Here is a 27,349-nt window from a genome sequence, read left to right on the forward strand (position 1 = left end):
ACCGCCCCGTCTCGTAGTATAAGCAGTCATGTTAAGAGTTGTGACCAGTCCAAATAGATAGAGCTGCTACAGCTAATGTATACCTATGTAAGCACTTGTTTTTGCATTACTGTGGTTGGAATAGTCAAAGCTTAACATTTGTTCAGTGCAGACAAGAATTCAATCAAACCTACTACAATGAGAGTGTTGCTGTTCCAAATAATTGCCCCTGAAATACCCTTATTCCCGCAGCCAATCTTGACCCGTTGGAGAACGTGGTTGGATGCTGTTAATTATTATGCAGAACATTACAGCAAAATAATGGAGATAATTGATGCATTGGATAGCATAGACAGTTCCGCTGTTGCAGCTGTACAATCATTGCCTTCTGAACAACTATTAGAAGATATTCTGTTCATTGGTTCTAACTTTAAAATCGTGTCCAAAAGCATCATCGTGTTAGAATCGTCTAAACTACAACTCTCAGAAGCCCTTAATATAATGGATAAAGTATCACAAACCGTTATCCAAAATAATAATTCACTAATTTCAGAAAAAGTGAAATTTAAGTTGAGAAACGTTATTGCAAAAAATTCTGCCTACCCACAACTTCGTATTATAAATGATGTACTATCAGGTCACGACAAGACATATGAAGTTGGTGTACTAAAAAGTAGTGACTTTCCGTTCTTCAAATATGTAGCCTATGTATTACATCGTGTGATGTTCAACGTACATTTTCCCAAAATAAAAACTGTTTAAGTGACCATCGGAGGAGGTTACTTTGCAGTCGCTCAAAATGTACGTAACTCTTCACTGGAATGCACATATTGAAGTATGATGTGAGTATCTTACATTAAATTTTAAGAGTTAATATATATCACTATAAAATAATTGTGTATTTACATGTTTAGACGTTTTCTACTTCAATGATCATTCATTATATTTCTTGAATGCAGGATACAGGTTTTATTGTAACCAGAGTATACTGCACAGTGTTTACATCATAGGCATACTCCATCCCTTGCACGTCCCCTTCTCATACAGTCTATTCCGCGTGCGCAATAAACCTTGTGATTCTCGTGGCAATTCCACGAAGTCTATTGATGAGGCATTTCCCTCATAACTCATAAACTTGTTAACTTTTTCATGTTCTCTCGCTTTTTATTTTATTGCTGAAATTCTATTTAAAATATCATGCTCTTTCAACTACATTCCTTAATAAATATATTTTTTTTTTTATTTTGCGTTAAGAAAATACTGATATTTTGACCATTTTTAAGATGAATTTATTTTTTATCAGACAATCTATTAAAGGTAGAGGAGTGATCTTGCATCATATTGTAGATATGACACGCATAAATACACACAAAAAATGTCATCAGAGAATGTGTGATAGTTTTTTAGTTATATGGGAAACACTTCATCACTGCACAGTGAACTGAAAAAGAAAAATAAAATAAAAAATAAATAAATAAATAAATAAATAAAATTTAATAAATAAATAAAATTTAATAAATAAATAATAATAATTTTTTTTAAATTGTAAAATACTAATTTTCATTATTGTACAAGATACAGTAATGGAGGAAAAAAATGTTGAATATTTCCAAAATTTTACTACTGTAAGCTGTATCTAATCCCCTAACAGCAAATGCTGGGTAACTTTCGGTGCTGGACCCTGGACTCATTTCGCAGGCATTAGGCTAATACCTATAAGTTTTTATTACTTTCTGTACTTCCTTGTTGTATGGATTATCCAACAAATTTAATTTCTACAGAATTAGAAATTTATAAATATAGTTTACTAACTTACTACCACAGAAATCAAATAAAACATAAATCTAATCGACATGAATATCGTACTCGAAGACAAAAGTCTACTTTTCCATTAATTGAGCTTAAATGTCATACAAGTGCAGCTCTTAAACATGGTGCTAGTTTCAGCCCAAGACTTTATAATAAAATTACAAACCATTTTCCAAATTTGAAATATTTTAAAATTGAAGCTTTTAAAAAATAAATTTGTAAAATTATCCATGATATATAATATTAACAAATTTATTTTTTTACCTTTTATTTCTGTCGACTATATTCATGTTTTTATTGAATATCACTGGCTTCTGTCGGATTGTCAATTTATATTAAATGTGTGTTTTTCTCTTTCTTCTTTATTCTTGCTCTTGTGTTATATTTATTGGTTTGAATTAAGTTACTTACTGTATTTAGTAAACTGTCCTTGTAAATTTTATGTTATATTATTGACAAAGACCACACCCTACACGAGCCTGGCTCTTACGGTAGTGGCTAGAAACATTTTTGCTAGCTAGTTAAATAAATGAATAAAATATGAAGGCTAGGCTAGTGTCTCTATCACTTTGAATGTTGTAAATATCTTAATAAGAAAGATAGGGCAATTCCAATTTTCAAAACATCTAAATAGGATTGTTCTTTGCTATTTGCAGTATGTATCATTGACGATGTACTGTATAACGAAGGAGACCCTATTCCATCCCAATCTCCATGTCAGCGATGTTTATGTGAGCCTCCTGAGATAAAATGCGAAGATGTGAAATGTGAGGTAAAGCCAGGTTGTAAGGTCATTCAACACGCCAACCAATGCTGCCCAGAGTACAAATGTGGTAAGTAGCTGTTGCTTACATTCCTATGAATGACTGATGATAAACTTTACCTAATATCTCTGAGAGGAATCTACAATTGCTTTTTCCTTTTAAATATCATAAAATAATTCTTCCATACGTGTATTTAGAAGATAAAGAATGGAATCATTTCATTTCATTTTTTTTCATATATGCTAGTATTAGGGAATGTAACATAATTATGATTTTTTCTATTTGTTGATTAAAGATATGGGTAGTTATGAGCAATGAACGAAATGAGCGAACTAACTCATTAAAGTTTTTTGAAATACAAAGTGAATATATGCCTACAAGAGAGTGTGCAAAAATACAATGCATTACACGACATTAGAAAACATCTAGGGAATGGTAAAATAAATCATTCTGAGATTGTACAGTATGATTTCCCAACCTACTTTGAAAGCAGTTATAGCTGGATATTTAAGAGAATTAGAATTGAAAGAAATGTGATATAAATCCAATGGAATTAGCAGAAATGAATGATGCGTATGCTATGTAGATGTCCACCATTGCAGGTAAACTTTTATCATCAGTAATTGATTAACTAGCGGAACTTACTCGTGTTAATTATGTAAGTCTGTGCAGCTTACAGCTGTTTCAGTGCTTCATCACACCATCCTCAGAGCCTCCTTTGATAGTTTTGATGTGCGCTGACCTGTATTTGTGTACTAGTTGACTTGTAGAGTTGTCTTGATAATCCATTTTGAATCTTGCATACACTACTTTTAACACTTGATTATAAGTAATTGATTATCTTTGATAGTCTTGTTGCACGCTGACCTGTATTTGTGTACTAGTTGACTTGTAGAGTTGTCTTGATAATCCATTTTGAATCTTGCATACACTACTTTTAACACTTGATTATAAGTAATTGATTATCTTTCATAGTCTTGATGCGTGCTGACCTGTATTTGTGTACTAGTTGACTTGTAGAGTTGTCTTGATAATCCATTTTGAATCTTGCATACACTACTTTTAACACTTGATTATAAGTAATTGATTATCTTTGATAGTCTTGAAGCATGCTGACTTGTAGAGTTGTCTTGATAATCCATTTTGAATCTTGCATACACTACTTTTAACACTTGATTATAAGTAATTGATTATCTTTGATAGTCTTGATGCGCGCTGACCTGTATTTGTGTACTAGTTGACTTGTAGAGTTGTCTTGATAATCCATTTTGAATCTTGCGTACACTACTTTTAACACTTGATTGAGGCTCTGAGGATGGTGTGATGAAGCACCGAAACAGCTGTAAGCCGCACACACTTCATAATTAACACGAGCAAGTTCCGCTAGTTAATCAATTACTTATAATCAAGTGTTAAAACTAGTGTACCCAAGATTCAAAATGGTTTTTATCATCAATTGAATCGCTTATTTCAGAAACCAGTCAAACGCAAAAACAAGAAAAAATAAGTTAATGGCGGCATAATGTTCTATAAGGGTATACGTACATTCTAGTGCTGAAAACAGTCAAATGCTGTCTCCCTGTAATGGCCGGGCATTACATTGAATTTCGTGTTTAGGTCAGAAACCAGTCAAGTGACAGTGCTTGGCTGGTTTCTGCAGTAAACTGCGGGTATATTTTGTGTTCATAGTTTTGTGACCAACTGATTGAAAAAGTGTTTTGTGGTTAGGGTAGTGTTTTTTTTTTAATAATAACAATAGACATATATCGCAATGAAATGTCTCAAAGTTCAGAAGACGAACCTGTACCTAAAAGGAAACGAGGAGTGGTAAACGAAAACACTTATAAACCTAATACAGTATTATTCGGAATGCAAGGGTAAAAGGAGAAGGCTATGTTTGTTATTCTGGCAGGGGAGTACCTCAGAAAACCAAGCCCGACAATGCGAAATGTTATTTAAACATTAATGAGGAAGTGATAAAGGAAACATGAAGGTATTTTCGTTCTCGCTGTAATTGCAGAGATTTTCTATTTTCGTTTTGCAGAAAGTTTGCCATAAAAATCCCTTGAGATGCCTTGAGAATAAGATGCTAAGCAGTAATTTCTTATTGAATTTACACCAGAGCTAGGAATGACTGAATCCTGCAAAAATTTTAGAATGATGACCAGAAAATGAAAGTTCTCTAAAAAATATGCCTGAACATTATCTTCTCAACCATAAATCTTCTTTTGTCTACCTGAGATTCTGGTACCAGTATGAAGAACTAATGCTATAGTAACCTACTAGTGGTGCAATAAAATGCCTACATATCGTACAGTATAAATGTTAAGAAACAAACTCATTTTAATACTGGTACCACAAATTGACTTGAATTTCATAATTTCAGAATGTGACAAGAACGGGACAACTTATCAAAATGGTGAACGTTTGGATGATCCTACTTCGCCCTGCAGAGCATGTTACTGTCAGAGTGGGGAAATTGTTTGCAGAGTACTTGAATGCTATAGAAGAGAAGATTGTAAACCACGAGATGTGCCTGGAAAATGCTGCCCAAAGTACGATCACTGCCCTCCTGTGGGTAAGTATTACTTACAAATGGGTTTTAGATAACCTGGAGGTTCATTGTCACTCTTACATAGGCCCCCACCATCAATCCCTATGCTGAACAATCCCTAGCATCATATCTCACCTCCCTCAAATCTATTTTAATATTATCATCCCACCTATGTCTCGGTCTCCACAAAGGTCTTTTTCCTCAGGTCTTCCAACTAACACACTATATGCAATTTCTGGATTCACCCATGGATACTATAAATGCCCTGCCCATTTCAAATGTCCGATTTAATGTTCCTAATGATGTTAGACGAAGAATTTAATGCATGCAGTTCTGCATTATGTAACTTTCTCCATTCTCCTGTAACTTCAGCCTTCTTAGCCCCAAATATTTTCCTAAGCACCTTATTCTCAAACACCCTTAACCACTGTTTCTCTCTCAAAGCGAGAGTTTAAGTTTCATGACAAAAAACAGAACAACTGGTAATACAACTGTTTTATAAATTCTAACTTTCAGTTTTTTTGAAAGCAGACAAGATAACAAAAGCTTGTCAACCGAATAATAGCAGACATTTCCCATATTTATTCTGCATTTAATTTTCTCCTGAGTGCCATTTATATTAAATTTGTTACTGTTGCTGCAAGGTATTCGAATTTTTCAACATTTTCAAAGGATAAATTTCAAATTTTTATATTTCCATTTCATACTATGTTCTGGTCACGAGACTTAATCATATACTTTATCTTTCCGGGATTTACTTCCAAACCTACCCCTCTACTTGCTGCAAGTAAAATTGCTATGTTTTTCCTAACAGTTTGTGAATTTTCTCCTAACATATTCACGTCATCCACATAAACAAGCAGCTGATGTAACCCGCTCAATTCCAAACCCTCTCTGTTTTCCTGCACTTTCCTAATGGCATATTCTAGAGCTAAGTTAAAAAGTAAATGTGATAGTGCATCTCCTTGCTTTAGCCCGCAGTGAATTGGAAAAGCATCAGACAGAAACTGGCATATATGGACTCTGCTCTATGTTTCACTGAGACATATTTTAATTAATCGTACTACTGTAGTTTCTTGGGAAAACCAAATTCAATGAAAATGTTGTATAAAACTTCTCTCTTAACCGACTCATATGCCTTTTTGAAATCTGTGAATAACTGATATATTGTGTCCTTTTACTCCCATTTTTTCTCCAATATTTGTCGAATACAAAATGTCTAATCAGTAGTCGATCTATTATGCTTATAACCACATTGATGATTCCCAATAATTTCATCTACATATGGAATTAATCCTTCAAGTAATCTCTCTTTTTGTTCCTAAATGTATGACTTGTTTCCCGTCTTTCATTGAAATAATTATCTCTATTTGCCTGGACCGGATCCTGTAAGAATTTCAATTTTGTCTGTTTCTTTCTATCTACTACCATGGAACATTCTTCATCAAACCACCACGGCTTCTTTTGTGTTTGTTTCATAATAACCTATGTTCTACTCAGATGCAATTTTGATTTTATCTCTGATATTTCCCACACGCTGTTAATAATATATAACTCCTTCTCAACTTCGTCTGAACTTCCTAAAGTTACAAACCTATTTGAAATTTCGACCTGTTAATGTTGAATCTTCTAATATTAACTTGTTTCTCTGCTCGCTTGGCTACTGATAGTCTTTCTCTTAATTTTTCAATTACCAAATAGTGTTCAGAATCACAATCTGCCCCTCTGAAGAATCGAATTTCTACGATACTATGTTTTCGTTTATCTATAAAGATGTGATCTATATGGTTGTATGTAAAGTTAGTAAGTATTACAATTTACAATTCCGTTTTATGGAGAAAATAGAAAATATGCATTGAGCATATAAAATGCCTGCTTGCTTGCATTAGATTATTCGGGCATTTATGGCTTTCACTGACTTTAAAAAGACATATGATAAAGTTATTAAAGCCAAAACGTGGTATTATCACATAATCTTAAACAACACTTAGTTTCAGTGGCGGCTTCTGCATATTTCTTAAGAGGAGGAAAGAAGTTAACAGTGCAAAATGACACATGCTACAAATTAGCCTACATGCATACATGTAAGACCAGATAGTGTTAGGGTTGGCCTTCTCTTTTATATAACAATAATCTGTTCTTGTAAACTGAGTTTCCTAAATAATTGTCCAAAATATGTTTTCACTTCCATTCATTGTTGGATAATTGCACAAATTAACAATTACAAGGAAATTCACAACCTCACAGCATTTTTCGCGCACACTACAGCATCACACGTTTTGTATGAGACTAGCTACTAACACGTAACCAGAACCGTTTTACAGAAGTGGGAATGGGAAATAATCTGTTAGGAAAGCGAGAACACTGCACCCACTCACGTGGTCTGTGTTGCCACATGTACATTTTACATGTTCAGTATCACATGCTTTTGAAGAAAGTCAGTTCTTGCAAAGTCATACTACCATTATTGTTCAAAGCTGCCGGTGGCCGATTAATTTTTTTATGTTAAAAATAATGTAGTTTGGAGTACTTTCAATTTCAGATATATTTGTACAAAACTCACAAATTGGCTGTTGTCCTGTCTAGTAGACAATGAATGGAAGTGAATTTCAGGGGCCAAAAAGATCTGCGATACTAATGTAGAACTACTTCCTCTTTGTTTTATATAAATTTAACTTCAACTTTCAGATATCCTCGAAAGTTTCAAACCATGACTACTAGCTTATATGAAGTGCAATGAATAATATATTTTGTTTTATAATTAAAAAAAAAAGTTTATATGGTGTCTTTCATAGCTTTGCGTTAAAACTATTTTTATTATGCCTCCTCCTAGATGTGTTATAGTCTGGTTGATGCAGCATCGTTAGATGGCAGCGGTAGCGAGCTTGCTGCACGACCTGTCGGTTTCTATATTTTCCGCCCATGCGCTGATTCAGAGGAGGATCTCCTCCCTCTCCGTTCATTTACTTGCTTTAAAACTCTGCTTCTTTCTCTGGCCGCTAGTGCGCTGTTGTCTATATGTGTTAACTGCAGTAAAGGAGGAATGGATTGACTTTCCTCCACACAAACTATCTCGCATATTTCTCACAGTTTTCTAACAGCACATGATTGTGCGTCGATTAAAACTCGATCAACCGCGGTTTTCTTATAGCTGTGAACTTAAAAATGATTGAATCTTCCTCGAATTTCAAGGCATATATTTCATTTGGTATTTACTTTCAAAGGAAGAAAAATGTGAGGAGGACGTTCCTCCCTTCCCTCCCCCAAGAAATCGCCACTGCTTAGTTTATATAGATATAAGGAATGAACATCAAACAAAATTTGAATTAAGAAGTTCTGTGCTGAAGGGCTGAATATTCAGAAGCCATATTCCTAGAATGGCTTTAAAGCATCCACTTCTATTTATATTTGTTCGTGCATTTAACAGACTAAGACACTAATTGGAAGTAAATTTAACATCCGCACTCTAAAAAAAAAATCAATTTTACTTATTAACTTTTATTGAGTTTTATGCATATTGTTTTTATTCTGAAAAAAACCAATCAAACCTTCGTTCCTCCAGAGAATTGGCATTACATTCGCCATATTTCTGAGAACAGTTTCATTTTATTTTTAAGAGATCATCCTTATCTGGGATAGGGGGTGAAACTTTTCATCTATAGAACAAAAATAATGAGTGGAATAGAAGTTTTAGCAAAAATTTTGATCATCATTGTAAAATCATTAAATAAATCGTATCCTTGCATTCATTTTTTCGAAATTTAACGTTTTTATAGGCTAAGTGAATTATAAACACAAAATAATACAATATTTAATATAATGAAACACAAACAAAGAAACCAAATTTAAGACAACGGTAGTATTGAGCAGCTATTTCGACTTCGACATCATCTGATAATAGTACTCTCATGTATTCTGGTGCAGAAATAGTGAAACAAATTTGTTCATACATGTCAAACAACACGAAGGATCCAAAAATTTAGTCTCTGAAATGTGAATGGAGACTCTGCTCCTATTCAAGAACTTATTCATTATGAAAAAGTACAGAAAGATGTGGTAACGATATTACAAAATGTAAGAAGGGTGCTGTTTAACGTTCATGCTTTGTGGATCAACTTGTGAATCAATGGCAATAAAACTGAAATGCTATAGGCCCATGTTTATAATACTAAAGACCGAAACCAACTTACAATTATTTAAACACCTGTGATTATTTCAGTTTCCTTATATGGGTCCCAAATGGGTCTCAGAGATGAATTAGAAGTTGTACTTAAATAATACCGTAGCCTACTTAACAGATAATATTAGCAATATTTTTGCCAAACTAACAAGTATGAAAATCCATGTTGAATCTTGCGTACCAACACTTAAATTTAAATGATTGATTAAATGGCAAACTTACTAGTGTTAATTATATAAGCACTTGTGGCTTACAGCTGTTTCAGTGTATACTGCACACCATCATCAGAGCCTACTAGATCTCAGCGTCATCTCGACATTGCTGCCTGTTGTAGGGGTGCGTTTGCATGTTGAAAAATGAAGTCAAATAGTGTGTGTGTTCTGAAATTGATCTGTGTGTTGAGAATTTGATTAAGGTGTGTTTTAGTGTGTCTGTATATTTCATATTGTTCTAGTGTTAAATTACATAAGTTAGGTCAGATACAACAGTGTTCATGAGTAGGATAGTTATATACAATAGAAGTGATTTAATACAGTTATATGAACACTTTTTAATGATTGAATAAAATTAATAAAATCGGTTAAAAACCAGACATGTTTCGGAGGAATGCTCCTCCATCTTCATCGTAGTCAGTCTTCCTTAAGCTACGTTACGCGGTCGAACATCTGTACCAGCGTCGTGGTACTACCACTGAAGATGGAGGAGCATTCCTCCGAAACATGTCTGGTTTTTAAGCGATTTTATTAATTTTATTCAATCATTAAAAAGTGTTCATATAACTGTATTAAATCACTTCTATTGTATATAACTATTGTTCTAGTGTGTTGAGTTTTTGGTTTTTTGGTTGTATGTGTAGGATTTCCATGACTGTATGTATTCAACACACTAGAACAATATGAAATATACAGACACACTAAAACACACCCTAATCAAATTCTCAACACACAGATCAATTTCAGAACACACACACTATTTGACTCCACTTTTCAACATGCAAACGCACTACAACAGGCAGCGATGTCGAGAAGACGCCGGGATCTAGTAGGCTCTGATGATGGTGTACAGTATACACCGAAACAGCTGTAAGCCACAAGTGCTTATATAATTAACACTAGTAAGTTTGCCATTTAATCAATCATTTATAAGTATGAAAAATTTAAATTTATTTATGACACTGTTCAAGGATAGTTCTCTTTGCCGTGCTTTCAATAACCAACACCGATTACCACAGATCACGATATGGGTGCAAATTCGAACTATATGTTCACTGTCTTAAAAAGAAACTACAGTAGTAGGCTATATAATTATGTTGGCTGTCCTGATATACTTAAAATAATACCATCTTCATTTGTTAAACAGTTGTTACTGTGCAGATTCAAATCAAGTCAAGGCAAATGCAACGTTGTGAGCTATAAAATCCTCCGAATCTCTTCTTTCTGAAAAGAAGGGAAAAAAATGACTGCTGTTTTGTTTGCAGGAGGAAATTGTTCGACCATTTCACGCCCATTTATAAATTAATTTCTACAAGCCATCAGAATTCCTACTATTCTATCACTGATATTAATAAATTCTACTCTTCAAGTTTCCTCATTCCAGTCAACCATAAATCTTCCTGTCATACCAGGTGGAAACCATAGTTAATTACATATTCTAAAGCTATAAAAAAAAAAAACATATTTTTAAATTCAGAAGTACTGGTAAGCAATTAAATAAACAACTTTAAGCAAATTTCACATTCTTTTTATTCTATACCTAGAGAGTTTTCATTGAAATTAAGGATGTTTAAAACAAAATTGTGTACCAGTACAAGTAAATGTTAGGCCTATATGAACTGGAACTAACCCTTATATTATAAAATACGAATTTAGAAATGATAGCCTATTTCCTTCGGAGTCTTCTGTAAATTGTGAAAGAAATAATTCGTGTAATATGATTGTGATTCTTCTTTATTTAGCCTATCGCATTCCATAATAATCCTTCCTTCTTTTTAAAATCCACCATTTCTAAGAAACGTAAAAAATTATATATTACAGTTATATGAACACTAATAAATATAATATAATTATTAAAAAATTAGTAAAAGTCAGACATGTTTCGGAGATGCTTCTCCATCCCCAGTGACTTTACCACGATGGCTGGTTCAGGTGATCGAACTGTGTTGTTCCTTGACGATAATGAAACGAATTTGTTAAAGAATGGACCAAAAAAAAAAAAGTCTCCTTTAAGCCAAGGAACAACGCAGTTCGATCACTTGAACCAGCCGTCGTGGTAAAGTCACTGAGGATGGAGAAGAATCTCCGAAACATGTCTGACTTTTACTAATTTTTTAATAATTATATTATATTTATTAGTGTTCATATAACTGTAATATATATTTTTTTACGTTTCTTATCAAATCTATGAACACTGTATAATTGGCCCAACATGTGTGGTTTATCTTTGAATATACCACCATTTCTGCTTCTGAGAGTAATAATAAATTTGCATTACTTTTTTTGCAGAACCAACTCAAATGACTTTCTACACATCAACATCATCAGAAACAATAAATCCATCATCATACGACTACCAGAATGATATGGCAGACACACCAAACACTTCAGATGAAAATATCCAAGACAATTCGGTAGACACTTCTCAGAAAACAGGTGATATTCTGAACAACAGTCCAGTATTTGGATCCAACACAGTAGGTGACTATTCTGAAGAAGAAAGTTCTTTAAAACCGGCCTCTACCGAGACAAACAACGAGAGTGATGACAACACAGAAAAATTATACCAAGACTCTACAGAGCTCCACATCAAAAGCATTAACATCACAGAAACAAATTCTGAAGATGAGAATGAGAAAGAAGAATCACAGAAGGACAACTATGAGCATTCAGAAAGCATAGACTCTGATGTTACAAGTACGGAAATCAAAGAGGAACTGCAAAAGGATAGTACTGAACCTGAATCAGCAACTACAACAACTGAAGACAACAACAGTGACAACAAAGATGTAAGTGACAAGGAGGATTTACAAGACACTACAGAACAACAAACAGAAAGCAGAGAAGAAAGTAAAGAAAGTACCACACAAACAACTGACGTAGTGAAAGAAAATGTACCATTAGAAGATCTGAAAGATTCAGCGAGTATAGCTTGGTATGAAAAGGATATCTCAGCACAGAATTTGAACAGTTCCAATTCAGAAGAGAGTTCTGAAAGATACAGTGACTCTACGACAACATTTAACTACTTAACTTCTGACAGTACAGACTCGGTTGACAATAAGGATGATAGTGGAATGTTAAATGACGATGGATCTAAATGGCATAGCACAGAAGACGAGAAAACAACAACAGAAACGGAAACAAAATATGAAGAAACATCTACAACAACTGAAAATGGTGATGAAGGAGAGATTGGAACAGAACACTATGAAGTCTCCACAGAATCTTCTGTAAGTGATGAAAGAACTGAAGGAATGTGGAATACAAATGAAGAGCATACAGTTAGTGTTGGTGAGAATGAAGAAACAATGTCTTTAAAAATGTGGAATACAAATGAAGAAAATACAGATAGTGGCGATGAGAATGAATCCAAAAATAAAGAAGATACAACTGAAAAGAATCAGTCCGAAAACCTTTCAAATGACAGTACTGATATTGGACACATAGAAGATACTTCGAAGTTATTGAGAAATCATTCATCAGAAACCATTGTTTCTGTCGAAGATAACGCATATTCCAATGAGGAAAGTTCAGAACATGAAATTGTTTCTACCACTGCTACACCAGAAACGTCAGATAGAAACAGGGATACTGTGCCTGTAATTACATTGGTGGATGAATTAGCATCTCCAAATATGGATATTGTGATGCCAGATGATGATACAGTATTAAGTGACGAGAGTGGAAGTGTTGCGGGAGAATTAGTTGAGAATGGAGATGGTGAACAAAATGATATTGATGTTATAAATACTACAACTGATTCTCCTGTTACAGAAATTACAACTGAATACCATACTACAGATGAAATGAGCAAAGAAACATATTCAGTGAAGCAAGAAGAAGAGGAAAATGATGATGATAATCATTCTGAAATAAAACTGAAGAGTGCAGAATTTACAACAGCAAATATTTTGGAAGGAGAACATCCAATCAACGTAGAAAATGATTCTGAAGAACTCTCATCAACAACAGAACACACACCGCCCATGACAGACTCCCCACTGCCAACAGAGAATACAGATTTGTCTGGAAGTGGAGAGACAGTTACTGAGGAAGAAGTTACTGATGAGTCTGGACTGAGTAAGTCAGATGAAATTACAGACAATATTGATATTACTAGTACATTTTCAACAACTGAGCATACAACTAATGGTTATGATGCAACAGATTTAAACAAGTTTCCCAACTCCCAAGAGAAAATTCTGCCTCAAACAATTGAAATCAAAAGCAACACAACAAAACATGAAACTTCTGTGGACAGCTCAGAAATCTCAGACACCTTACCAGGAGAATGGTTAAAGAGTGAAGAGACCACAACCGAAACAAACACAGAGTCTGTAGAAATTTCAAAAGAACAAAATTCTGAAGAATTGATAGAAGGTTCAGTGGAAGATGACAGTGCTAAATCTGAAACAACTACAGAAAGTATATCAACAACAGCTAGCAGTTTTGAAGAAAAAGACATTCATTCACATTATAATTCTGAATTTGATTCTGATTCTTCAAAAGTAACCATCAAGAGATATTCAAAAACAGACGCAGAAACAGTAAATGAGTCTGATGAATCTTCTGGAGATTATCAAACTACTGAATCCAGTGATAGCCCTGTAGGAACAGAAGCAACAAATAATGATCATGAAGTTTCAACCACACCCAATCTTAATTCTTACGAAACAGAGACAACAAGCGGTCCAAATCAATCAACAGAAAGCAATGAAGAAACAGATGGAAGTGCACATAATTTATCTGAAGATTATAAATCACACGAATCTGGCGAGTCATATAACAGTGGTTCAAAAGAACATGACAAGTTCGACAAGAACTATCCATATTATTCCAGCAATAAGAAGTCATCAGAATATGCAGACAGCGAAATTATTTATCCAAAAGAAATATACAATCCATTCTTTTCTGATGAAAATTTGTATGGGTCTACGAGTTATATAGTGCCATCTGATGAGATCTCAAAAGAAAATTACACCTCTGGAACAGAAGAACTAACATCACGAGAAAGCACTGAGCAAACTGAATCAACAGACGAAACAGTGACTCCTAATGATGATCAGTCTACAGACAGTTATGAAAGAGATTCATACACTACTACAGAGACTGTTGTTACAGAGACGTCTGTTGATCATAGTGATGAAGACAGGCAGGGAAGCAATTCAGAAGAGTACGATATAAATACTAGTGTCTCTACAGAAACTACTACAGTACCTGAGAATGTTACTCAGAACGCAACTCGCAAAAGTGAGGATGAACTTAATGCAAGAAAACCAGACAGTTTCCAGAAAAGCGAAGAAATGCAAATTTCTAGTATGGGACTTCCATATTCGTGGGAAATGAGTGACTATGGTAATTCCAAGGACACAAAATTGGAATCTACACAGACTAAATCGTTAAGAAATGTGAAAGATAAATTTAGTGAGTCAGAATATGAAGAAGAAAGTGAGCAGACAGAATAAAACATCCATACTTTTGTAATTTATAGCATTATGCAAGTATACTGTAATGTTGGCATAAATGAGATCCATCAAATTTGAGAAGATACCGGTATCTTTTTTTTTTTTTTTTTATATATATGAAAACTGTTTTTAAATCTGTTGCATATGTAATTTACAGTATTCCAAACAAACTCATTACGCTCATTATGATGCACCTGTAGTGAGTATGACAAGATTTGAAAATCAGTGGACTATATAACCAATTATCTTTATGAATTATTATTTTTTTATTGTTTCAAGGACATGTTACACAGGAAGTGTTATACCTTATTTTATTTCATGGAGTGCAGTTTCATAGAAAGGACTTTGCCAACAGACGACCTACTGCCCACTACTAATTGGTTGTCATAAATAAATGTCTTCCTTACTGTGACGGAAATCTTGTCTTCTCCTCTTATTAACCAATCACAACCTTCGTTCAGAAGAATTGACAGGCTCCCATCAAATCCACGTGAAGGCAGAGTTGTCACATCTTTTCCGAATTCCAAGAATCCTGTCAGTCTCATTTCGAGGGTCACCAGGATTGTGGCAACTGTGCAATGTTGGGACGAGGGGACAGGATGGAATTGTCAGAGTTGTTTGTGTAGGAAGTCATAAATCTGTAAGTGGGTATTCAAAGGAGCCACCGAACTGCACTTCTTGAAATAAAATAAGGTATACTATATGTTGAACGAAAAAAGATTCTTATGAATTACGAATTTGATTACAACATGAATAATAAGAGATACAATATTTTCTTAAGGATAATCTTTGCTTTTCTAATTCTAATCTCTCTAATAGGTTTTAAATAAGTATTAGTATTTTTCAATGTGTACTTTCAAGAAAATTTAATTCACAAACAATTTAATTACAGAATATTTCTTAAAATAAGTACTAATACTTTTGTATGTTCATGTACCGGTAATTGATTTTATGGTTTAGAAAAAGTATTTTGTAGGCATTCTGGTAAAATATAAGTATTACATGTAAGAATTTATTTTTATATATTTAAACTTTCCAAATTTCTTATGAAGTACTTGATATGTCTTATTAGATTTATCATGACAGATCAAATTTGTGCTCAAAAGAAGAAATGTTCTACATAATGTACGAGTATATGACAATGCACTCCAAGAGTCTACTTTCATTTTACAATCTGTAACTCTACCCACTTCAATAATAACAGAAACATAATTTAGAATTAAAAACTAGTAACTTAAAAATGAGTATTGGTAAAGTGCTAGCTGATTTAACAAAAGCATTACAAAATAATAATTGGTGTATATCCTTTCTTGTTTCTAATATTTGCAGACCTGTTAAAAAAATGTCAAGAAAACTTGATATACATACTGTACACATACAGTAGCGTACATACACACACTTAATTATCACTGGTGACGTTTCAAGTAGCATTATTTATGTTTCTCTACCATTCAATTTTCAAATTAAATAAATATTTGAGGACCAAGGACCAACTATTGATTAGATCTTTTAATGATTTAATACTTCTACCTCCAACATAAAAAAACTCATTAGTTTGAAGTACAACATATATATTTCAGTAGCAAACGTTAATCATCTGGTTTAAGAGAGCCAAGAAATTTTGCCTGAAGTATCGAATGGCAGTAATGCAAATATAGGGCCTACTTACTTCTTATAGTAACGGTACATGGCTTTGAGTGGTGAGTCAATTATTGAGTGGGAAGATAAAAGAAGAAAAGGGAAGTTGATTACAGCAACTGCATCTACACGTTGTTGCCAGTATTATCAGCACTCAAAATTCTTTTAAGATTCTTTAAATTTGAATCTATCAGTAGTATAATGACAATTTTTCATGTTATTTTCTCTCCTACTGGAAATATGCCACAGTCATGGTCATAACTGTTTATTAGTTTGGTGATTTATTACACATTTTTAAGACAAAGTGGAATCTTGTTAATTATAATCATTCAATTTTGGTAATTATAATTAATTTCCATTGTATACAGCAATTTTTTTCTCTTAAAGATTAATGGACTGTTAGATTAGGAGGGTTAATTGTCTCTTAAGAGGAGTAGGTAGTGATGCCTGTGCGATTAAAAAACGTTTGTACAAAAGTTTAGTTCAATATTTCTAAACTTTTAATGTTCAAAGTAGAATAAAAATTTCCATGGTTATACAATCAATGATTCTGAATTCATTGGTATAAAAGACAACTAATTAGCTTCGTATCCTAGTGCTAAAGAAAGGCCCTAACTGATAACCTGTTTTCCCACTTTGCTAAGTGTACTTCATTCTTCAGGTGCACATTACTTGCTACACTCTTCACTCACATACCTTATATTTTTTTAAGTTATCTAGTAATGTATATTGTAAATTCTAAAGCAAAATTTAGTTAAATATTTCACCCCTAATAAAACAGAAAAAAATATTGAACTTTGTTTAATATTTTTTGCAATTTTTTCAATGCATATATATACTTTTTTCTCGTGTTATGAGTGTGATATTCTTAAACTGGTAGGTCTACTATGTAGAACACAGGCTTCAGAGAACACTGTAAAAATTCTGTTTAAATTGATTCGGTAGTTTCAGAGAAAAAGGCACTTAAGTTTGAAAAATGTCAACTTGTGGCAAACTGCATTAAAAGAAAAAGAAGGATGTATGAATTACATGCACTGCCAAATTTAGAGAGGAATTTAAAGATCCTATTAGCAGAAAAATACTTCCCACAATATTTATAATGTTTCTAAAGAGCAAGTTTTGTACTTTAAAATGAAAAATTGGATTTTTGACCCATAATCATTACCTAGTTCCCTTAACGTGATACTTCAGGAGCGGTCAGAATTAAGGGATGCAGAAATGCAGAAGAATTTGTCTTCTATAGTTTTCCTTCATCTCATTCGTTTTATAATAATAATAATTATTATTATTATTATTATTTATCATATTAATATTGTCACTATTTCTTGTCTTACCTGCCTCAACACTCCTGCAGTCCTTAATGCCGGTTGTCACTACAAAATGTGTTCTTTTACGATAAACAACACGAAAAAATTAATCAATAAAACATGAGTAGAAGTGTAAGAACTTCGTAAATCAAGAGAAGAAGGCACTATCCCTTTCTGATCTTCCAGTATTCGTTGGAAAAACATTCTATCTCGTACTGCTAATTATTGGACAAAAAGAATAAAAATTTGCAGGGGAATTTTCAATTCGTATTGGTTTTATCTATCACCAGTTGGTAACAAAATCAAGCAGTCAGAAAAAGGAAGCTGTAATAGTACAAATGAAACACATTTTCTTTAAATTCCAAAATACAATACGCATCAGCATTTACTCAGTTATAACAAAATATTAACATGATAGCAAGGACTTACACTAAGTTTTATTCTTATATTTGGATTCATCCCTCCAGAAGCTGTGACTCCCACACCATTTCAACCATGTTCAGTGCCCTCACAGTAGTCTTCAATCAGCAGTTGCACACTGATTAAGGCACACCCAAACTTCTTGACTTGATAGAGTAAGCTATTGAGAGAGATAATGTGAGAAAGAAGCATCTGTGATTAACATGATTGGTATTTACTTGCAAGATATGAATCTGAAAGCAACAAACAATTTGTTTTGTATGTAACCGTTTCAAATGTATATCATTTTACCTTTTAGGTGTATTTCCAAATTATATGTAATATGCTTTGTCAAATCTGGCAACCTTTTCATAAGGGAAGCTAAATTTATTTATTTATTATTTATAGTGAAGCGATTTCTTACTTTGTTAGCAATTGACGATGTTATGGATAATCTTCTAGCATTTTAAAATGAAGTGTTTTGTTCTATTTTCAATCATCTGTGCTCACATTAAGTATCTGGTCAGTATAAATCTCCTACATTATGCCAGAGTTAGATTGAAATAACTATACCTACATGACTACTCTTATTACATGCATGCAATTTTTAAGAACTATCGGTACCTATGCAGGCTTGCCGGTAATATTCATTTATGAAAATTCAACCTCTTTATTTAAATGCTATTTGTATGTGCCATGTATATTGTATATTTAAAGATATAGTTTATATATATGCACACATATAAAGTGAAGCTACAAATACTGGAATAAATGTGAAGAATATATTTTAAAATTAAAGCTGTCTGAATGTAATGATTTTATCACTTGAAGGATGTGGATATTTCAGTACTATTATACAATAGTTTTAACATTATGATGTTATTTCATTAATATGTTACCGGTAACTATTGTCTTTCTCATTACTTTTAAAATACATTTCCTAAAAAAATCAATAAATGAAACTGTCAAAATTAGCCTATGAAATACAATATATAAATATAGTCGAAACATGTCTATTCCAATAAAATTTGTGAGTACATGTGAATCAACACGATTATTACAGGTACTTTGTATTATTGGTATTAATACTATACATGCATATCTTGTAAATTGCAGAAATATCAATATCAAATGTTACATGAAGAGTATAAGTAAATTACGGTATTTGTTTTAAGAGGCTAACAACATCATTACTGGTATAGCAATGGAGAAACAGTACCGGTAGTCATTAGACCTATTCTATAAATATTGTTACAGGACTACAAATGAAAAATAGAAAGAGTGTTTGAAGAGTTATTTGCAGTAAATGATTTCAGTTTTAGAATGAGATCTCTTCACAGCAACTATTTCTGAAAACATGAGCTGGTTTTGTACAGAACTGCTATTGTTTAAAATATAGATAATTAGTTAGAGATCATTAAATATTGGTAATTAACTAAAAATAAAAAGTATTTGTATATTCTGCATCATCATAAAAATTTACTGTCTTGGGATTGTGTATGTAGAAGTTGTTTCAAGGGCAGAGAATAGCATGGACCTGGAAAAATTAAAAAGGGGAATCGAAGGAAAATGTGCACATTTTTACTAGAGAACTGTTTTAGCTGAGAGTTTGTAGTTTAATAACATGAAGTGGGTAAAGATATAGAGTGTTACTTTTTTAAAGTAAAGAAATGAGAGGAAAAGTAAGCTTTGTTTGCAATGAACATTAATTTAAAAAATGAAGAGTTAACATTTATTTAAATGTGCAAAATATATAACAACCTTGCCCTTTTTGTAATAGAGAATTCTAGTTATCTTCCCAATTTGTAACTGCACAATCATTCCTATAGTCAACATCTAACTTGGACTAACAATACTATTCCACTCCCTGCTACACAGAATATTTACTACAAATTTTGTCAATATATGGTGAAAATGTATCAATTTCGACAATATTTTAATTTTCCTTATAATAATTTAATGTAACTTCTTACTGATCATTATTTATGACTAAAATTTTTATTTTTAGTTTAAAAATATTTGATACGTAATATTTCTTATGTGTTATCATGGAAACGTTTTAAAGATTAACTTATGTAAGGTAACTTTCGAAAGATATGAATTAATACAATACTGTCATGTTTTATTCCGGGAGATTCGATTACATTAGATTGCCAATGTAATAATATAAACACTTTCCCCGAATAAAACACAGCAGTGAAATGTAGCTGAGGTGCATCATGTTTCATCAGGGGACGAATGTTTGTGGGCTGTGCTATTTATGACTTCTTCCCATGTTTCATCGTCTGGTTCATCAGGTCATAGTTCCTTCATTAAAAATAATTTCATTTAAGTTTAAATATCCATCTCATCATCACTTTCTGTTAATTTTTTTAGTATCAATGCTGTCCACATTTTATGTAATTATTCGTAGTATAATTCTGATGAAAGAAATAAAATGTTTTTGTAATACTGTTTATAAATTTATTTCATTGCTTATAGCACTGATGTACCAACTTAAAATCCTCTCCCATCCAAAACACTTTATAATTGAAGGGTTCAGAGCCATAATGGTCCAAGCACCATTTATTAAAAACGGAGAAAGCAAGGGTTAAAGTTAAGTGAATACCATAGTTTAATGAAGATTGACATATCATTTAGTTTTAATGTGTATACTTTATATTACTTGCTATATTTTTCCATTGAATTATGATAATAACTTCATTTTAACCCTTGTTTTCTACGGTTTTAGTTAGTTAGTTAGTGGGGTTTAAAAAGGGCGCTTGGCCCACTATGATTCTGAACCCTTCAATTGTTCTCAAATTAGAGAAAATCTACGTAAGAATTCCACTTAAATGTCAATTTTTAAATAGGTACCGGTACTTACAATATTCGCAAACTGTATATAGCATAAAGCTAAATTGATATCTATGCCTGATTAGTGTAATATATAACTAGTCAGCGATGTATGCAATGGAGGGGGAAAGGAACTGGCCACCCTACCCAATTATCTCATGGCTTAGTTTTCTCATGAATGATGCCTTACTAGTGTCACTTATGTGGTTCAAACATGAATAATTTCAAGGGAAAAATTGTTCTGGGGCTGAGTATTGAACCCGGGACATTGGGCTAACCACACCAATGCTATACTGACTGAGCTACCCAGGAACTCTACCAGATACCGACTCAATTTTTCCCTTTATTTTCACATAGGTGGACTGGCAAACCATCAACATTTAACACTGAGTGCACACAAACTCTGTGAGACTTAAATTGTGGTTTTCTGTAACGAACAGTGACGTGTATTATACAGATCTAGCTCTACCTGAATGCTTGTTAATGATATTGGTCTATAGCTTTTTACATCAGGTTCATTTTTCTTAAAAATAGGTATTATTACGGCTTTCTTCCAGTTGTCAGGTATTGAACCCCTCCAGAAATGTTTATAAAATTTAACAGTTTTGTTTGTGCTTTGGGACCGAGGTATTTAAGAAATTCTGGTTGTATTTTATCAGATCCTGGTGATTTTCTATTCCTTAATGTACTGATTATTACTGTTAATTCTGAGATAGTGAACAATTTTTCGTAAGGGTAATTTATCCCTTCAATTTTCTCAGATTCCTTGTTTCTTAATTTATATGTTTTCTTTATTGCATTCTGTTTTCTTTTGTCAGATTTAGTGTAAAAGAAGTTAAAAGCATTTACTATGCTTGTGTTGTCCATTAAGGTTTTGTTGCTGTATAGTAATTGTTCATCAGTGTATATTTTCTCTTGTTTAATGCTGTTTACAAACTTATGTGCTCTGGTTCCATCAGTTCTGTAATCCATATTCTTCATGAAATTATTGAAAGTTTCTCTTTTAGCTGTGTTAATTTTTGTCTTTAATTTTCGCTTATTTTTTTCTCCATTCTTGGACATCTACAGTGGATTTGTTTTTTTTTCTTCTTTATCTCTTGCGGTGTCTCTGTCTTTTTTTTAACTCTGCTGCCACCAAGAGGGGTAATAGAATTACCCCACTGATGATTTTTGGGTATTGTTTCCATTTTTGTCCGCATTTATATTTTTAATTCCTTGTATTTGTCTCTTATATGTCCACTAACATTTTCAAATAAGAATAACATAAATAATTCGTCTACTTTAAGAAGTAATTCTCTTTATTCGGGTGATCCCGTTACCCCTCCCTCCCCCCGGTAAGCTGTGTCATGAAAATTCCAGAATAAGAAATTCAATCTGTAGGTCAATTTTCTTCATTTATGAGTCTGTCTGGTTTCAAATTATTTTCTTTCGTGTTATTTATATCATCATTCAGATTGTTATTTATATTATCATGACCTTTGGTTTCCAAGTTTTTTATTCCTGCATGTTATGCTTATTCTAAAAGAGATTTTATAAATAATTATTGGTGGTCCATTTTTTTCGAGATGACCATTGTAGTATAGGTGATGTTCGAATATTTGAATTTCAACAAAAAACAAAATTTTGTTTTATTATCTATCTATCTATCTATCTATCTATCTATCTATCTATCTATCTATCTATCTATCTATCTATCTATCTATCTATCTATCTATCTATCTATCTATCTATCTATCTATCTATCTATCTATCTATCTATCCATCCATCCATCCATCCATCCATCCATCCATCCATCCATCCATCCATCCATCCATCCATCCATCCATCCATCCATCCATCTATCTATCTATCTATCTATCTATCTATCTATCTATCTATCTATCTATCTATCTATCTATCTATTTTTTTTAGAAGATTTTATAGATTTTTTTGCAATTTTATTTTGTTATAAACAAATTTTTTGAAGATGTCCAAAGATTGTATTCCAAAATTTAAATTTCAACAAATAACTCAAATGATTTCCAATTTATGTTATAGTACTGTGATATTCATAGCTTATAGCTGTGTTGTCCACTATTTTAAAACTATAGCCTATAGCTTTGAGGAGTTTGTCTAGAAATGGAAATGAGGCAAGTTTAAATTTACTGTATACCATTATGTTACCTTATGGCGTCACTAGTAACATATCTAAAGTTTTTTTTTTCATTTTGGTATACGTTTTCAGCAATATGGAACGGGACTTTTTAACCACTCTGTATTTTAAAAAATATGACGATTATTTTACATGTTTACATTTTCTGGAGGTCTACAGTCAATAATACATAAATTGCTAAATATTCCAAATTCTTAAAGGAGCAGTCCGCGATAAAATTCGAAATTTTGATTATATTATAGGATGTTTACCTAAGTAATTCTTAGATTAACGGTGTTTGTTTCATCTCTCTACGCCTTTTAGTTTGTGAAATATTAAAGGTCTCACTGCAAGCTCTGACGTCATAACCACCGATCGCTTCATAATACTGCATTGTGGTTCCGTTTGACATACAGTGGTGTAGAACGAGTAAATACATATTCATATGTTACAGTCAGTTATTATTGACTCACTTAGGACCTATCACATGCATATACTGTAATAATAATAATAATAATAATAATAATAATAATAATAATAATAATACTAGTAATAACTTACCCAAACTTTATCCCACTTTAAATCCCGTGTACAATGCATTCTGTTCCATTCTGTAATTAGAACGACTGGGGTCTGGTAAGGGTTCAAACTGAAAAGGTTTAATATTTTGATCAATTATAACCTAAGTCAACGTCTTCACTGAGTGAGTGAATGTATGTGAGACGTGAAATATTAGTTATGTAGGGACTACAGATACGTGTTTATCTCACGTCAACAATAAATTAGTACACGGTTTATATTATTCTATTACGCCATAGTTGTTGACTCACACGGTTTAGGCACCGGGGCTATGTTTGCGAGAACTAAAAAACATGTGGATCATCGAATTGCAGTAGTTGATAATCACGAGCTACTTACAACACATTTCTCTGTATATCTTCTGTCCACACGTTTTCCTTCCTGCTGTATGTTTTCTTTTCCACCCATCGTTTAGTGGCTTTAGAGTATTGGAGTCTATTTTTACGTTGTATTTATGGTCCATTATCGCAATCATAGTTCTTGTTACTATTCCATCATATGAAAAGTGTTTGCTCTTAGCAATGTAAACCAATCTGTCGTTATGATATGATTCAAGTTTGCTGGTGCGACAAAACTAATTAGTCTGCTTTAAGTCTTTTAAAGGACAGGGTTGCATACAACATTTTTCAGAGCATTGTTGGTTCGGATCCAGGTTCGGTCCATTCCCTCTCGCTATTGTATGGGTGAATGTGTGCACATTTTTCATATGTCTCTGTTCGTGTATATTACAAATATGATTTAATACAGAAATGAATCTGTCTTCTAAGTCGTCAGAATCACCTTCACATGTAGCACATAACCACCACGAGTGATTTATGATGCTGTCTTTCCACATTTGTATTTTCTCATATGTTTTTGCGGCGGCTTTAAGGTTTTTAGATAAGCTTTTTGCAATGTGCCAAATGTCAAATGATGGTCCACCATTCATATTTGGTCCTCATGAATTTCCTAATTCCTCTATTGCGTTCCGACAGAGAGAGGGTAATGTTCATTTTTTTCTTTTAGGCGATCTAGAACTTTTTCGCATGCTGCTTTTTCAAGATTGCCTACAATTAGGCCCTTTTGCAGAACAATGAAGTCTATAAGATTACCTGAATCGAGGTCCATTACATTGTAAGTGACATATTTTGCACTGTAACCAGGTAAGTCAAATTGGTCATCATCGCGATTCTCACGTTTTTATCTTTTACGGAACTGATAAGTTGTTCATGAATCTGAAAATAACTATACTTGCTGTTGGTTCTACGAACTTTGAAATTGTTTTATAAAATATTGTCTTGCCGATGAAATATAGTTGTAAAGTTTTTTAAAAAATTTCAAACAATTTGTACCTTATACCTGATGAATTAGAATTTGAAGTTTCTTCTTCTATTTGAAAAGATCTAAGTCAGTTTATGGCTCACTCACATCTGATTCACCACACACATTTCTTAGCGTCTCGCACCCTATCTCACACTGCACAGCTTTGTTTATAAATTAATATTATTAGGTTTCCGTGAATTTTCAGCCTCATCAAGAACTACACATACGTCAATATTTTCAGCTATAGATGCATCACTGCAACTTGCTATTGCTTCTTCGACGACCTTTTTTCATTTATAAGCAGAAGAGCGCTTAGTATTAGAACTGTCTTGGGGAGATTCTCTTTTCAAAAATAAGGGACAGCAGTTTTCTTCATTTTCATAAGAATTCTATTGTCTTTCATAAAACGTCTTTTTAGTAGAGACGATTCTTCAAAATTAATTTCATGGAAATGATTAGAACACACAACAGCAGTTTTCGATGGTGTAAAACCTTTTCTGTTGATTTTCTTTACCCATGTTTTAAATATTTGCGGTGACTTTTCTCTGCTCGGAAATACATAAAATGATACCTCTTCTCCATGTTCTGCTTTTGTTCTTCCCTCTGAACACGAACAGTCACAACACCACGGCATTTTAAACTGTATTACGATACAATTTTTTCTGTTTAGTCTACTGTAGTTAAAAGTCGTTCATATAAAAGAAAATAGCCCTACATAAAACCATAACGTTGGTATCTGCTATTTTATGATTAAATGAAAAGCAAAATATGACTTCACTCACTCACAACTAAGTCCGAAATTCTGTTCATGTGTACTACGGCGCGAGAAGATTATTTAATACAAAGCACTGCACTCGGGATGTTCTCGGCCTACTATGCAATCACACCAGTTCAGTGGCTGTGACGTCATAAGTATTTGTGCGGAGTCAGTAACTCAAGAACCATGCCTTGCATTGACATGCGGCAAATTACATTCTACTTAGATTGAAAAACGTGTTTGATTTAAGCCAACTTAATTTTATCGCGGACTGCTCCTTTAACAAATATTGGTATATGATTTTGATGGGGAGTAATACAATTACCCCCTTGGTATTAGTAAGTTTTAATAAATCTTGGTAGCAGGAGAGTTAAAGCTTCTAGACTTCTGTCTCAAAATGGTTTATAATTTTTAACCTTTCCCCTTGGAATCCACTTTTTTGCTATTTTTAGTAATGTTTTACACAGTGACTTGTTAACCTGGTTTATTGTTACTGAATCACCAAGAATTATATGGGTAAGCTATGTTCTAAGTCATTAGTATATCCTTCCAATTAGCTTTCTTAAAATTGCAGTTCATTTGTTTACATAATGGTTTCTTACTACCGTTTTGTAGGTGTAGAATGGCAATGCATATTCAATGTTCAGATCCTAAGTCCTCTAGTACTTTTCTTTGAACAATTTGCGATATCTCTGATGTTACCATCAGCAGATCAGGGTTCGTACTTGAACCTGAATAGTGAATGAAGGTTACAGGATCATTTTTGTTACAGTATAGATAAGTTCTAGAGGTGTAGTATGTAAGATGTCTTCAGTAATTTTACCAGATTTATTCAGTCTTGAATATCTCCACATTTTGGAGTGTGCATGTTTATAGTTTTTTGTTCTAGATTTTTTTAATTAGTTCCATATTTGAAAGATTATTTGGAGGGTTATAAAGGCAATAGATTTTGAAATGTTGGCTATTTTTCCATATGTTTATCTTGACAATTTCTGCTTTATCAGAGTCTTCCATTTCTTTAATGATGTGGAATGTTGATGTTAAGCCTACTTTAACTCCTGTTAAAATGCCACTATTGATTTATCTTGCTTTCGGTAAGATATGTAATGAGTAGACATCGAACTTTTAGACATTTAAAAACAGCTGTGGAGTAACAGGCTTCTGGCCATGAAACCTAGATGGCCCGGGTTCGAATCCCAGTCAGGGCAAGTTACCTGGTTCAGGTTTTTCCAGGGTTTTCCCTCAACCCAATATGAGCAAATGCTGGGTAACTATCGGTGCTGGACCCTGGACTCACTTCACCGGCATTATCACCTTCATCTCATTCAGACACTAAATAACCTGAGATGTTGATACAGCATCGTAAAATAACCTACTAAAAGAAAGGCACCTAAAATAGGCCCTGAATTTATCAAAATAGGCACTAAAACATAG

General features: G+C 33.0%; 1 protein-coding gene across 1 annotated transcript in view; it reads left to right on the forward strand.

The window, feature by feature from the left end:
• Positions 1-20,761, forward strand: part of LOC138691262 (dentin sialophosphoprotein) — a 204,058-nt gene extending 183,297 nt beyond the window's left edge. Inside the window, exons 4-6 of the mRNA XM_069813090.1 lie at positions 2,445-2,621; positions 4,939-5,130; positions 11,788-20,761. Of these exons, the coding sequence (XP_069669191.1) occupies positions 2,445-2,621; positions 4,939-5,130; positions 11,788-14,966 (3,548 nt within the window). The 3' untranslated portion in view covers positions 14,967-20,761. The remainder of the gene's footprint in view (positions 1-2,444; positions 2,622-4,938; positions 5,131-11,787) is intronic.
• Positions 20,762-27,349: the final 6,588 nt, after the last annotated feature.

This window comes from Periplaneta americana, chromosome 16 (genome assembly GCF_040183065.1).
Source record: "Periplaneta americana isolate PAMFEO1 chromosome 16, P.americana_PAMFEO1_priV1, whole genome shotgun sequence".
Lineage (NCBI taxonomy): Eukaryota > Metazoa > Arthropoda > Insecta > Blattodea > Blattidae > Periplaneta > Periplaneta americana.